Source organism: Erythranthe guttata, chromosome 3 (assembly GCF_056151865.1).
Source record: "Erythranthe guttata isolate IM_541 chromosome 3, IM_541, whole genome shotgun sequence".
In the NCBI taxonomy this organism is placed as follows: domain Eukaryota; kingdom Viridiplantae; phylum Streptophyta; class Magnoliopsida; order Lamiales; family Phrymaceae; genus Erythranthe; species Erythranthe guttata.
The window spans coordinates 18,862,908-18,877,187 of record NC_142535.1 but is presented as its reverse complement, the minus strand read 5'-3'; the positions used below and the strand labels follow the sequence as shown (position 1 = coordinate 18,877,187).

Below are 14,280 nucleotides of genomic sequence, written 5' to 3'. Positions count from 1 at the left end.
TTGTGTGAGATTTGAGACTATTTGGTGAGTGTGTGTGCTTGAATTTGTGTTTCTTTATGTTGGTTTATGTAGTACTTGGTGGTGTTGGTGGATTCCTTAGTGGAATCTCTAAGTGTGAATCTTGGATTAAAGACCGACTTGTATTCCAAACTGAGAAAATATGTTCTTACATTTTCTTTTCACACAATATAACTATTAATCCCTGTAATAATCAATATTATTGAGGTTCTTTTTAATTTTGAACTATGCAATCTTTGTATAGATGCCCAACACAACATTTGGATAAATAGCGGAGTGGTTGGTCTCCTTATTTATGAGCGAGGTCGTCATGCAAAAATATGTAATTAAAAATCAGAGATGAACGTTCCAAATAGCTGCATCGCCTTCTCCACAGGCATTGTGCACTTTTTTCATCCTCTCCACAGATTTGCATATCCCACTGCATTGCCAATCAAACGACGCCACACAAAGGTTTCCAGCATTCGATTTAAACTCACAATCTGTCCAACAACGAAGGATTTAAATCATCACCACATAAACATATGTATATAAAGTTATTTGTACTTGGTGATTATATTATATTATATTATGTATTGATCAGGCAGTACTGGTTGGTTGGTTGGTTGGTTGGTTGGAAATGGTAGGTACCTGGAGGCGTTCCACAACACATAGAATGGTCGTCTACGTGTTGGACTTCCAATCCAATCAACCATGAGCCCAGTGATACATCCTCATTTGCATATCGGTGCAATATGCCTCTGTAAATGTTATGTTGATTATCTTTATATGCAATATTATTCTTTGTAAGTACGTAATTAATAATAGTAATACTTACGCATTGATGGAAATATAAGTGGCGAGGTCCTTTGAGATTGCATAGATTTGACCAGTGGCATGCCTGAAATATTTGTTACCTTGTTCCCCAAATTTCCAGTACTCTGGCTCCTGATATTTCTCCCCCCTGCACTCCCAATGAGTATATATAATATTCTACTCGTCTTAAAGAAGAAAACAAAAAAGATAATAATCTCACTTCTGAGAAAGGACCGGTCCAGACTTCATGCACCCAATATAAATCCTTGGCTTTGATCTGTGCTTTGCCAGCGTGCTCACTAGCATGCCTGCGTGCACAAGTGATCCACAACTACTTATCATCAATCATAATAATAATAAAAGTAACAATGAAGTGTTGGTGGATGGATGAATGATAAAATGAATTACGTACCCAAATTGAGATGAACATCATCATCAACTTTAACATAGAAGTCTGCATCCCAGATAGAGACAGCTGTTGAGAAAAACAAACGAGTTTTAGTAGAAAGCTGGTGGTAGCCTTCTATGTGGTTCAGCCTAAGAAAGTCTCTGTGCTGCGCATCCTCAGCATCAATTGCTCTGTCAAGAACTCCACCAGGTGTTGCACTGTGCCCTATCACAAATCGCATCACTACTCCTTTCTCCTTCTCCACCCTTTTCAATTCCTCTCCTGCACAAATCGCTAATTGTTAACTAATTATATTTCTACGCTAACTACTTAGAGAGTAACTGCCTGCACCTTTCAGCATCCATGTTTCTCTAACAGACTCTCTTCGTCTCTTGCTGCTGAATGCTGTATTAATCCCTATCACTACAAAAACTTTCTCGAGGCTGCTATTGTGATTGACCGTCGATGCTCTTGCCATCTTATTGCTTGTCCTTGCAGCAGCCAACTCCATCTCCAGTGTTGATATTGTTTTATCTAGCGATCTGCTCAAGGTTCAGTTACTCACATACTAATTACATTATAAGATGATCAATCGGATAATTACTTACAAAGTTCAAACAAAAAACTTACTGGATAGCTTGGTGCGTCTTCACCACTTCCCCCATAATGTCTCTTGGATTCTTTTCAGCCAATTTCTAACCAAATATTAAACACCAAGAGATGTGTGTATTTGAGAATAAAATTCAATTAAGAATAGATTAGTAACTAATTACTTGACAAGACTTAATTAAATGTTTAGACTCACACGCTTGTGGTCACAATCATGTGCATGTGTAGTAGCAGCATCTGCATCTGAATCGGGTTTGAGGATCAGGTGATGCTGATGGTCAGAAGTGTGTTGTGGCCTTGTCTGTGTAGTAAAAAGTGTTCCTGCAAGAAAGCTCGCAATACATAGTGCAAAGATAACCTTTCCTGAAACTGATTTCACTCTCATTTTCTTATTACTATTGTTCTCGCTGTTGAGCTGCAAGGCTGAAAATATTGACACCATTACCCCCCACAATTAATTAATACACAATTTCACCTTCTTCTTCTACACCGTATCGCTTTCTGATCTTGTTATGTTCTGTATGGACAACCAGAGTATGTTATGCAAGAATGTTGGTTCCTACTAATTATGCAATTGTAACACACCATTATTGTAAGAAAGCTATATTTGTACATTGATATTTCTCTTAGTAGCATGCATACAATGTATGGCAGTAAGCATATTCTCTTCAGACATGTCATGACTGAGGATGTGGGATGTCTGAGGTAGAAGCAATAAATTTTTTAAGAAGAAAAAAAAGGCAGTGCAATTAGTATGTTGGGTAAACGAATTTTATTAATGCTTGTACAAGAAAACATCCCAAAGAATTTCCAAATGCATTGTGTAAAAGGAAGGGAGCAATTTTAAAGTCTAAATCTTAAAAAGCTAAGCTAAACCAATTGCCAGCTGCCAAAACTTGATTAATTGAAAAGATCGACACACCTGTCTGGAATTTATGTCCACGTTAATTCAACCGGTTAATGGTGCAGCCTCAATAGTTATTAACCACATGGACACTAAAATGTCATATGCAGTGTCAGGGGATTCGGCAAAGCACTATGTAATGATGATGATGATGATGATGATGATGATGATGCCAGTTCTATCGCGTTCAAAAAAGTAAATCCGTAATAATAAAGCATAAACACAGTAACTAGCCAAGATTAATGAACCAATGCAAATATATCCACATATTTCAAATGCTACACATGTATAGATACTGGATTCAAGAATAATACAAGAAATAAAACTAGTAAATCTGAGTACCTGCCGAATATGACGGTAACAATCATTAGGATCACTAAGAGGATTGGTTGAAAAAAAAATGTCAATAATTTATCAAGATATTGAAATGGAATTGATATATAACTAGCACTAGTTAATTAGATGCTATGGATGGCATTTATTAGATGATGTGATGAATTTTTTTGCTTGCAAAGGGTGGCAGTTCAATCATGTTCTTTTCATGTTTCAACAAACTGTCTATTAATTTCAATCTCTCCTCCCTTATTTCACGTTTTTTTCTCATATTTCAGAGGCAGCCCAAAGTTTTTAATTTTGCACGTTTTGGAGATTCATTTTGTTTCATCAAGTAAATATTAATTTTAGGCAAATCTACCACCATGTACTTTAATGTTAACATGATAAAAATTAAAAGCTTATAATACAAACCATGTACTCAAATGTAGTTAGCAAAATCTCTACCATCTCACTTAAAATGGCCAAATTGAATGACAAAAGAAACAGAGCCTAAAAAAAGAATAATTTGTTGATGAAAGAAAAAGAACCAGATACAACATAATACACACAAAAAAATAATAATAAATAGAAATAGGAAAAAAAAAATCGAGATTTGAAAAATATGCATAATTTCCAAACAGTTAGGAAATTGAAGTTGGAGTATAGAGAAGATTAACTTACAAGCTTATTTAGTTGTCTGTGTGACTGTGAGCGCAACCATAATTTAGAGCCGTCTTCTTTGCTAGTTATAAGTTTATGTAGTGGATATATAAAGTTATAGAGCAAGTGTAGATGTTTTGATTAGAATTAAAATGGATTGTATCTCCATTGTAGACCTTTATTTATGTATGAGACTGACTGGAACTGGATCATAAATAATATGCTCAAAATCTTGTGTCATATTGACCAAGAATTACCATAATCTGTCTGTAATCAGATTATGGATGGTCTAGAGAAACAGGTATCAGATTATGGGGTGATGATGATGTCATTTCCTAACCTTCCTTCACACGTCAAAGTTGTATAGTACACATGACACGTGTAAATGCAATATTACTGAGTATGATAAAATTCATAGTCCACAGTTAGAAAGAAATGTTCCTGGAAACGTACATTTTGTGATATTAATATAATTATTATTGTTTAGGAGAAATAAAAATTGGTAAAAATATAGGGAGGAACATGAGTGAGACATGTTTGATTGTGGAGGTTAAAAGTGATGGTGAAAGAGTGAAATGATGGGGGACAACATATCAATATGGACCGCCCAATAACACTAAGTTAGAAAGCAGAAACATGTTTTGTGTTGAATAATTCTATACTTGTTGCTTAGTAAATATATATTAATAATAATAAAGACACTTTCTGCTTTTAACTAAAGTGAGTGCACAAACCCCACCACTCACTCACTCACTCGGATCACTATACTTGTTGATGAAGATGAGATGAGATGAGACGTGTCCTGTGAACATCACAAATAAAGCTTCATTAATGAATCTGATTAATGATGGTTTCAGACCTAACTTTCCTCTATAAAAATTGTAATTAATTTCACGAAAAATAAAATATAAAGGCATATAAAGTTGTCAAGCTAGCTAGTACAATACCATCCATATTATATATTTCTAATTCTTTTCAGGTACATAAACTAGTCAGCAATATATAGTCACATTATTATTTTCTGCACTAACGGTTGGTATTGTAGTTGATTATAGTGATGGAAGTTTGTTTCTCTAGGTCGTCCAGTACCAATTGACGAGGCTCGGTAATTGGTGATGGAGAATGCGATAGAGATGGATTGCAAGAATACCATTTGGACCAGAAAAGGTAATTGAAGAAGTTGACGAGGCTGAGTGCAGATAGCAACCAATAAAAGAGGTCAAGCCTATCTTTATTCAGGTCATTGTCACTCAGCCAACCTCCTCCTCCTCCAGAAGTAGAAGTTGAAGTTGATGTAGTAACTTTGTTCACAAATGACACCAAAAGGGAGCTCAGATAAAATCCAAATGAATATGAACAGTAGGTCATGGCTGTTAGGAAAGATTGCATCCCCCCCTGTATTGACTGCTTGTAGAAAAACTCTATCAGTCCCACCGCTGTGAACATCTCCGAGACACCAAATATCAGAAACTGCGGAGCTATCCAGAATATGGACAGCATTTTATCCGAGTTTCTTCTCTTGTGCTCCACAATAGCTGCAGCAACCATGGAGAAAGTGGCTATAAAAAGGCCGGTCCCAACTCTTTGGAGAGAAGAGATCCCCGAATCCCTTTGGGTGAATCTCCTTGCTAGTGGAACAAAAGCAGTCTCGTAAAGGGGAACCACAAAGATGAGCATCATGTATGGTATGGCCTGGAGAGAGGCTGGAGGGATTTGGAAATCACGAGTCAGATGAGTGTTCATGTAAGTCCCCTGTTGGACTGAGAATGTTTGAAGCTGAGCTAATATTGTGTTGAACAAGATGGTGCACGCAAATATTGGTACTACGGATAACAGCACTTTTACTTGCTCCACTTGTGACACACTGCACAGCCTCCACTGACTTTCCCTCGTCATCCCATTGTTTTGGATTTTGATGCAGGCTTTGTCAAGGAACTTGAACTTTTCAGTGTGAATGAGAGTCACGTTGTTAGATATCATCGTATTGGTCCCAGATGTTGCGTTTGTAACGTGCAGCATCTCAGAATTTGAGGGGCATATTTGCTTTCTCTTTGAGATTGCGGCTACAAAAACCTGAGCAATTGGTGTGAAAATACTTCCACGGGGTGGGCTGTTTCTGTAAACGATTGATCCAGATATCAAGCAAATTAAGCCAACAGCCATGGCAGCGGCGGAGACTCCAAAGCCAAGATCCATTCCAGAATGAGTTTGAACCCATACGAGAAGAGTGAGCGCCACAAGCTCACCACTGCAGAATGAGAAATAAGCGCAGTTGAAGAAAGTGGACAGCTTCTTTGATTGCTTAACGTCAAACTGATCTGCTCCATGAGAGATTATGTTGGGCTTCATACAGCCACTCCCCAAAGCCACCAAGTAAAGGGCCCCGTAGAATATCCACGCCTTGTACCCTTCTGCTTCCTCACAAACAACACCAATGCTCACATTGCACTTTGCAGGCCGCAGTTCCCCAACATGTGCTTGAACTGACAGCAAAATGAATCCCTGTGCCGAGATTATACGTATTATTATTTTTGTGAAGGTGCAATACTGATTATAACAGATGAATGAACGAATGAATGAATTGAACTTACAGAGAGCTCCACAAATCCGAAGATGAGCATTGTCCAGAAGCTCCCCAGATAAGAATCAGAGAGGAATCCACCCAATAGGGACAGCAGAAAAACAGTCCCCACAAAATTTGTGACTGTGTTTGCCGATTTTGACAGAGAAAAATGCATCTCATTGAACACATAGGTTATTAAGTTATTTCCAACACCAGCAATCGCCATCATCTCAAACGCTTCAAGTCCTGATACAAACATTCATAACTTTTTCCCATAAATAAATTAATCATAATCTTTTCCAACTTCCAAACATGGACTTGAATATTGATCGTCCGTGCTATAAATTTTTAAATGACTGATGAGCACTCAGAGAGAAACATTAAGATAATGCTACCTATCACATACTCCACTAAATGAATTGCCTCTATACATGAACATTGATATATATATATATATATATATATATATATATATATATATATATATATATATATATATATATATATATATATATATATATATATATATATATATATATATATATATATATATATATAGGTGACCAGAAAGGAGATAAATAAATCACATTCATAATATTGTGGACGCAATTAGAGAGTGTGTGGGATGTTGAGGGGTAGCTACGCTGAAGAAAATAAGAGAGAGAGAGAGAGAGAGAGAGAGAGAGAGAGAGAGAGAGAGAGAGAGAGAGAGAGAGAGAGAGAGAGAGACCTAATACGAAAAGAGCAGCAATCATTCCACCATGTTTGGTAGGTTTGCAAGGTCTCCCTCTCCAATCAACAGACATGTGAATATCAGGTTCTGATGATCCTCGGAGGATAGTATCCTCTGACCTTGTCCCTTCCCTATCCATTTATATATAAGTATTTGTTTATGTCTCTCTGCTCTCTGCTCTCTCTCTCTATACACCTAAGACAAACCCCAAAGCGCAAAAGCTAGTGATCTGCTATCTATCTACAGAGAGTTTGTTAATCGAGAAAAGGAGGTAGTACCTTTCTTTACTGATTTTGAGACAAACTGTCAAGTGGATTATGGCTCGGTATTTATAATGTCCAGAACCATCTTTGTTGCTGCGCCGAGTTGACTTTGCTGTAGTGGGCTGGCCCACCTGCCACAAAATTCAGAAAAGGTACTTGCCCTCAGCCCCCACCATGATCGATTATCATCGATCCATCCATCCATCCATCCTTCATAAAGGTTAAAGATAGATAGATAATAGCTATAGTGTCCCCAAGTAATTTGTATCTCATTTGAAACCACATATATATGTGTATATATATGTATGATGTACCCCCAACCACCACTAAGCTAGCTGCTGCATATTCTGGGGAACCATCAACTGTACTTGTCAATGTCCCCCAATTCATGCACCATCATTCTCCTTAATTGCTTTCCACAATATATATATATTTAACTTGTAAGTAGTGGATGTGGAGCGTGAATCACCACTAGTTTGCTTTGCTTCTTTTGTGTGTATGTGATCATGCACTGGTTGAAAATAGTCTCTCTCTCTCTCTCTCGTGCTGCCGCAGTTGCTAACTTTCAATATCCTCCACTCCAACTTCTATTGCCGACCCGTCATTTTCATTCAACACAGAGAGAGATACTCTATTGATAAGTTTCAAATTCAATCCAACTCCCACATTTTATTTACTAAGTTTCTAATCCATCACGATGATGTATATATATAATCCAAATCAATTAAAAATTAAACAAGTAATCTAACCACAAATTGTTTTTTTTTTTTCTTCAGAGAAAGAGATCACCCTAGTAATTGATTACATAATCATCAAATGGAGTTCATTAATTATTAATGGCAAATGAATCAACAAATCAGCAATATATAATTAAAAATTAGGCACAAAAGTGGAAGTTGATGATCCCTAGGTCTTCTCCAATATTAGTAGTTTTAATAAAAACAAATAAATAAAAAAGAGTACCTTGAGTTGATTGTGGGAGATGGAAACCGCCGGACCGGAATATTCAGTAACCAACTTATTCGTGCAAAAGCTCATCATCGTATTCGCATCCACCCAAGAACAACTTCTGATTCATAAACCACCATAGAGGCAATTCATCTTCATTTCTTTGGCGGTTGAATTTGAACCAGAGTTTTAATTCATCACCATAAAACTAATTAAATAGACTCGTTTACATTATTACTCTAGTTCTTAAAGTTACTCCTTGTTTATGTTTGAACTTTGAACTTTGAACTAATTATTACAAATTTAATTAATTTTGAAATTACAAATTTTATTGAATTATTTTTCTAAGGTTTAACTCAATTTTGTAAGCACATAGTGATACTATAGCCATATAAAGCCCAGAGAATTGGGCCCAAATTCATCATGCCCTAGGCGGCAAGCCCAGCTAAAAGGCTTGCATTTCACCTGAGTTGACTGCCGAGAAACCGAGATCAGGAGTAATGCCGAGTCCAGAGGTCGGCACCCGCATTTATAAGATTTAATAAAACTAAATCTTCTTATATATATATATATATATATAAAGCATTGTTGATGAACAAGTAAGTAGTTTAATTTAGTTTAGGTAATGATGATGATTGTTAAGTGACGAGAGACGGCAATTAGAAGGACGAAGGGGCATCATCATTGGGACTTGACCCGGCCTTTTGAGTGAGTGGTAAGGGTTGACTATTGGTATTCTCAATCAATATACCTTTTTTTTTTAAATCGAATACTCATCGATCCATCCTTAAGTCAAACTCGATCTTGTATAATTAATTACTAGTGCAATCCAAGATCATTTTAGAACGCATTATTTTTTCTTATACTTAAAATAATAAATTACGATAAATAGAGGTTCAACTCATACATTATATATTTAACTTGTTATAAACATTAATTTAAAATCTTCATATATACATACTTAATGACTTACTGGACAGTGGATGCATATGCATATATCCTTATAATATAATGGTGTTTGGAGGGTGTAGGGCAAAATGAATGTGAATGGGTAATTAACGCAAATAATGTTAAACTGTTCAAGTGGGGTAACAATTATTTAACATCATACATACATACAGCTTGATGGTGAACTTATCCAATTACTGACACATGCACCACAAATACAAAATATTATTACAAAGATATATATATAATATATGTATCTGATGGAAGCGTATAGAGCAATATTGGAGGGTAAAAGCTAAGCTAAGGGTTCACATGGATTAGGCTGGAGTAGATGAGGAAGAGCATGAGTAGAAATGTTAAATGACATGTTCCTTTCTATTATTAGGATTAAAGTTGCAAGGAACATACATATCATGCTACTATTCTTAGCTTCCTTCCAAAATTAGCCGTTGCCAATGGATACTATCCATCCACCAATTCTCGTACTAACCTTTCAGCTTTATGTATGTATGTGCGTGTGTATATATATATATATATATATATATACTGGCAAAATTCTCTTTGAAAAATAAATATAAAAATATAAAAATTAGAGCTAGGTAGGTATGGGTTTAGCAGCAGTAGTAAGTAGTAGCAAAAGGAGGAGGTTTATGTGTATTTGTTTAATGGTGGTGTTGATTAATGTAAATGTAGTACTAGTGTGCTCATCCAGCACCAGCACTAACACGACTAACACCACCACTAGTAGTACTGTTGCTGATGAAGATGATGGTGATAGTGGTAGTGGTGGCTCACAAGGTGGTGGTGCAGCAGCAGCAGCAGGAGCAGCACAGGCGAGCGCACTATTCGTGTTTGGAGACTCATTGGTAGATAATGGGAACAACAATTTCCTTAACTCTATTGCCAAATCAAACTATTTTCCATATGGTATTGATTCCGACACAGGGGCCCCTACCGGCAGATTCTCCAATGGAAATACTTTTGTCGATTACCTTGGTACCTACCTATATTTCTAAATCCTCCGATTAATCATTATCTACCTAATTAACTGTTAATTATCTTATTCTTAATTAATTAGCAACCATATATATATATAACTATATTAATTACATTCCGTATTATTGATTCATGTGATGATGTAGGAGCATGGTTAGGCATTGCATCGCCTCCTCCATTTGCAGATCCAACGACAACCGGAGCTAGAATTCTCGGAGGTGTTAATTATGCTTCTGCAGCTGCTGGCATCCTTGATGAAACCGGCCAACACTACGTGAGTACTACTAATATATATGTTATTTATTAGAATTAGGTTTGATCGATGATGTGGAGTAATTAATATAAGTTATAATTAGCTGGTTAATATATCATGAATTATATATAATTAATAGGGGGAAAGGTACTCGTTGAGCCAACAAGTGATAAACTTCGAAACAACATTGAGTCAGCTTCGGACAATGATGAGCGGCCCAAACTTGAGCAATTACCTGTCGAAATCAATAGCAGTGTTTGTATTTGGGAGCAATGACTACATAAACAACTATCTAATGCCTACAATGTACCCCTCAAGGTTCAACTACAACCCGACCCAGTTTGCCAACCTTGTTCTCAATCACTACGCTCGACAGCTGGTGGCGCTATACAGCGTGGGTCTGCGCAAGTTTGTGATAGCGGGAGTGGGGCCACTAGGCTGCATACCGAATCAGCTGGCAACAGGGCAGGCCCCACCAGGGAGGTGCGTTGACTATGTGAACCAAATAATTGGTATATTCAACCAGGGGCTGGTATCATTAGTGAACATAATGAACAACGGAACACATCCAGGATCAATGTTCGTGTACGGAAACAGCTACGGTGCAAGTGGGGACATATTGAACAATCCAGGGAAATATGGATTCAAAGTGGTGGACAGAGGTTGTTGTGGGATTGGAAGGAACCAGGGTCAGATAACGTGCATGCCATGGACAGCACCATGCACCAACAGGAATCAGTATGTATTCTGGGATGCATTTCACCCAACACAAGCTGTTGATGCCATACTTGCTCACAGGCTTTATGCCGGCCCTCCTTCCGACTCCTACCCAATCAATGTTCAACAGTTGGCTCTTATTAATTTCTGATCCCATCCCATCACCCACCCCCTTTGTTTGTTAATCATCATCCAGACATACATGTGTGCTTTTTTTATTTTCAGTACAATTTCCTAATACAAGAAGCTATTTCCATTTTTTAGTATAATCAATCAATATTTTTATTTTTTATTTGCAACAACTATAACAAATTTTATCAATTGATTTTAAATTTGCAACATTTCATAAAACAGAAATGTCGCTAGCACGATATATTTGATGGACCAATATATTTGGGCTTCAGTACAGTGAACCCATTAACGATAAAAAAAATGCTAAGCCTAATCTTAAGCCCAATAATATAATGACAGATAGCGCCATCTTTCTTCCCTGGAGATATTTGGGCTTCAGTACAGCGAACCCATTAACGATAACAAACAAAAATGGTAAGCCCAAGACCAATAATATAATGAAAGAAAATTGGATTTTGGGGAAACTTTTGAAGCTGAGCAGAGCGGCCAAGTATGGCGGCAGCCAGAAGATCCTTCACTAAAAAATATTGCTTACAATCAGCCAAACCCTTTTCTTCTTCATCATCGTCCCCTCTGAACCAAAATAAAAGTAGTAAATTGCAACAAGAAGCAAACATTGGAATTGAAGAGGAGGGCGTTCCAACCTCCGGCATAAGCAGACCTCTTTCCAATATTCTCAAAGATTTGAACAAGAAAGTGCCCGAAACCCTCCTCAGGCACCGCACCCATCCCGATGGCTTCTCCTTCAAATACATCCCATGGTCTCTCTCTCTCTCTCTCCCCCTATTTCTCTCATGTTTTATTTAAACAGAGTTTTGTATTCAAAAAAATCAGAAATTATTATTGATAACTCACAAGAGGTGTGTGTGTGTGTGTGTATGGCATCAATTGCAGGCACATATTGAATCGGATTATGAACTTACATGCACCAGGTAGGTATGTCAGGTCAGAGATTGTGTAGGTTTTGTACCAATTGGTACTCAATTCCTTTTATTTTAAAAAAAAAAAATTGTAGAATGGTCGGGTGAAGTTCGAAGCATCAACTATTCAGCTGATGGGAAATCTGTATCTGTTGTCTATCGTGTTACACTTTATGGCACTGATGCTGAGGTATTTTCCATTTCCATTCTTATTACACGTTATGGTAGTGTTGCTTGTTTCATTCTTATTTGTTATTAGTTGCAAGTTCATTCTAAGCTCAGAGTCTGTCATTGTTTGTTGCTAAATGTGAATGCCAATAAAAGTACTGTTGATTTTCTGGTTATTAGGAAGATGCAACTTCAGTAACTATATTTACCATGGGTTTGTATAAAATGTCCCAGATGAAGTCACATTCTAGAAAAATGTTTACACCCACCCTAATATGTGTATAACAACTCTGAGGTTGGATCATTCTACTCTTATATTATTACAAGAGTGTTTGTTGTGTGTAAGTTTACTAACCAAATATTCGTCCAAGTTCCTGAAATAAATGATAACACCTTTTTATTTTTTTATAGATATTCCGGGAATCAACAGGAAGTGCTTCAACTAGTGAGACAGGGTATGGTGATCCAGTGCAGAAGGCAGAAGCAATGGCATTTCGTAGAGCTTGTGCTCGTTTTGGGCTCGGACTTCACCTCTATCATGAAGAGATGGACTAGCTTCTCTTTTAAATCAATCATCAGTCATCAGTCTTTAATATTGTAAGTCTTATAGATTGAAAACACTTTCAATTGCTAAGTTTGCTATGTTTCAATTACTAGCTTTTATCTATGTTGGAGTTTGGTTTGGTTTGGTGGCAAATACATCTATTGAGAAGTTTGCTCACTAAAATGTATATATATATATATATATATATATCTAATCTGGTCCATCCAAGAATGACATGGCACATATTATATTAGATTATAAAGACTGGCCGTGGGGCAATTTGACAGTGGACATGGACTGGGATTTCACATGATTCACAGCTATCATCAAATGGCCTACTGTGTGTTTGTGTGTGTGTGTGTGTGTGTGTGTGTGTGTGTGTGTGTGTGTGTGTGTGTGTGTGTGTGTGTGTGTCCGTGCGCGCACGTGAGAGAGAGAGAGAGAGAGAGAGAGTAGCAGTAGTAGTAGTGGGTGAGTGAGGGAGTGAAATGAGTTGGAGAGGAATAATATATATCACTTTTGGTCAAAAAAAGAACAAGTTAGTTGGAGACAGCTTTGGGGTTATCCCCAGGGGTGTGTGTAGCTTTACCACCAGATAATAAACTATACTTTATTTTTAATATGGAAATAATAATATTAATAATTGGAATTTAATGATATTTGTATATAGATTTGGGCACCCTTTTTTTTGTTGACCTGTCTCGGCTGAAGAATCAAAACAAGTGGCGGAGTGGGACCATACCATTTTAGTACTATTATGTATTCTGTTAAGCTTTTTCACAAATTTTAGTATTATTAATAATAATTAGCTGCCTAAGAAAAGTAGTTGTTGACGGGTTTGTTTAGCCATGACAGGAGGAGAAGATCAATTTGCCTCCCAAAAATAACTTAAGACCCACCCAACCCAACCAACCAGTGATAATAATAATAATAATATAATACGAGCATTTTTCATCTCGAAATTTAAATTTAATTTAAATTATTTAGAGTTAAAATAATATAGTATTTATTAGTATCTCTTAAGAAACGGACGTAGTTGTTGCAAAGTAATAGCGATGTGCATGGGGTTAAACTGTTAGTAACGCCGACGCCGTTATGTTTTAGCGACGAGTGTTACGTTATGGTGTGATAAGGGAGGGGCAACTAAATTTAAATCTCTGTTTTGTTTGTCACACTAATAATAATAATAATAATAATAAAAATAAATAGCGAGATGAAGATAGACATGGCAAACACAATAATGTGCGCCCCTTGGCATTCCCCACCCTCGGTAGCCAGCGAGTGTTTCACTTCCCACAACCTTTTTTTTTTTGTTTTGGACCTTATTACCTCTCCATTTTCAAGCACAATATTGCATGAACTTACCCACGTTAATTATGAAGTTGGTTACAGTTAGAGGGTGTTTG

General features: G+C 36.8%; 4 protein-coding genes across 8 annotated transcripts; 2 read left to right on the top strand and 2 right to left on the bottom strand.

Moving 5' to 3' along the window:
• Window positions 1-121: 121 nt before the first annotated feature.
• LOC105974278 (Galactosyltransferase family protein) lies at window positions 122-4,112 on the bottom strand. 5 transcript variants are annotated; one of them, XM_088815975.1, is made up of 9 exons: window positions 3,711-4,112; window positions 2,007-2,327; window positions 1,832-1,896; window positions 1,553-1,743; window positions 1,226-1,483; window positions 1,034-1,121; window positions 836-961; window positions 649-758; window positions 122-500 (listed from the first exon to the last, which is right to left on the bottom strand). In XM_088815975.1, the coding sequence occupies exons 2-9, from the start codon at window positions 2,250-2,252 to the stop codon at window positions 352-354; spliced, it is 1,233 nt and encodes a 410-aa protein (XP_088672101.1). In that variant the 5' UTR covers window positions 2,253-2,327; window positions 3,711-4,112; the 3' UTR covers window positions 122-351. The 5 variants fall into 5 exon arrangements, with proteins under 5 accessions (XP_088672101.1, XP_088672104.1, XP_012854796.2 ...); XM_088815978.1 differs by having other exon boundaries at window positions 2,007-2,233; window positions 3,711-3,960; XM_012999342.2 differs by lacking the exon at window positions 3,711-4,112 and adding an exon at window positions 3,057-3,273.
• A 516-nt stretch (window positions 4,113-4,628) lies between these two features.
• LOC105974458 (Major facilitator superfamily protein) lies at window positions 4,629-7,514 on the bottom strand. Its single transcript, XM_012999563.2, has 3 exons — window positions 6,983-7,514; window positions 6,281-6,498; window positions 4,629-6,191 (listed from the first exon to the last, which is right to left on the bottom strand). The coding sequence occupies exons 1-3, from the start codon at window positions 7,122-7,124 to the stop codon at window positions 4,716-4,718; spliced, it is 1,836 nt and encodes a 611-aa protein (XP_012855017.2). The 5' UTR covers window positions 7,125-7,514; the 3' UTR covers window positions 4,629-4,715.
• Window positions 7,515-9,391: 1,877 nt separating this feature from the next.
• LOC105974246 (GDSL-like Lipase/Acylhydrolase superfamily protein) lies at window positions 9,392-11,379 on the top strand. Its single transcript, XM_012999315.2, has 3 exons — window positions 9,392-10,140; window positions 10,287-10,414; window positions 10,533-11,379. The coding sequence occupies exons 1-3, from the start codon at window positions 9,750-9,752 to the stop codon at window positions 11,259-11,261; spliced, it is 1,248 nt and encodes a 415-aa protein (XP_012854769.2). The 5' UTR covers window positions 9,392-9,749; the 3' UTR covers window positions 11,262-11,379.
• Window positions 11,380-11,681: 302 nt separating this feature from the next.
• On the top strand, window positions 11,682-12,983 carry RAD52-1 (cobalt ion binding protein). Its single transcript, XM_012999293.2, has 4 exons — window positions 11,682-12,003; window positions 12,137-12,174; window positions 12,258-12,352; window positions 12,742-12,983. Exons 1-4 carry the CDS (start codon window positions 11,735-11,737, stop codon window positions 12,883-12,885), a joined length of 546 nt encoding a protein of 181 aa, XP_012854747.1. The 5' UTR covers window positions 11,682-11,734; the 3' UTR covers window positions 12,886-12,983.
• Window positions 12,984-14,280: the final 1,297 nt, after the last annotated feature.

Coding starts and splice junctions, on each gene's coding strand:
- LOC105974278 (XM_088815975.1), bottom strand. CDS start 2,252: ATGGTGTCAATATTTTCAGCCTTGCAGCTCAACAGCGAGAACAATAGT. Junction 1,744..1,831: donor AAGACGCACCAAGCTATCCA/GTAAGTTTTTTG, acceptor AACCTTGAGCAG/ATCGCTAGATAAAACAATAT. Junction 962..1,033: donor GGACCGGTCCTTTCTCAGAA/GTGAGATTATTA, acceptor TTGGGAGTGCAG/GGGGGAGAAATATCAGGAGC.
- LOC105974458 (XM_012999563.2), bottom strand. CDS start 7,124: ATGGATAGGGAAGGGACAAGGTCAGAGGATACTATCCTCCGAGGATCA. Junction 6,499..6,982: donor TGCTGCTCTTTTCGTATTAG/GTCTCTCTCTCT, acceptor TGTTTGTATCAG/GACTTGAAGCGTTTGAGATG. Junction 6,192..6,280: donor TCGGATTTGTGGAGCTCTCT/GTAAGTTCAATT, acceptor ATCTCGGCACAG/GGATTCATTTTGCTGTCAGT.
- LOC105974246 (XM_012999315.2), top strand. CDS start 9,750: ATGGGTTTAGCAGCAGTAGTAAGTAGTAGCAAAAGGAGGAGGTTTATG. Junction 10,141..10,286: donor TACTTTTGTCGATTACCTTG/GTACCTACCTAT, acceptor GTGATGATGTAG/GAGCATGGTTAGGCATTGCA. Junction 10,415..10,532: donor ATGAAACCGGCCAACACTAC/GTGAGTACTACT, acceptor TATAATTAATAG/GGGGAAAGGTACTCGTTGAG.
- RAD52-1 (XM_012999293.2), top strand. CDS start 11,735: ATGGCGGCAGCCAGAAGATCCTTCACTAAAAAATATTGCTTACAATCA. Junction 12,004..12,136: donor TCCTTCAAATACATCCCATG/GTCTCTCTCTCT, acceptor CATCAATTGCAG/GCACATATTGAATCGGATTA. Junction 12,175..12,257: donor TATGAACTTACATGCACCAG/GTAGGTATGTCA, acceptor AAAAAATTGTAG/AATGGTCGGGTGAAGTTCGA.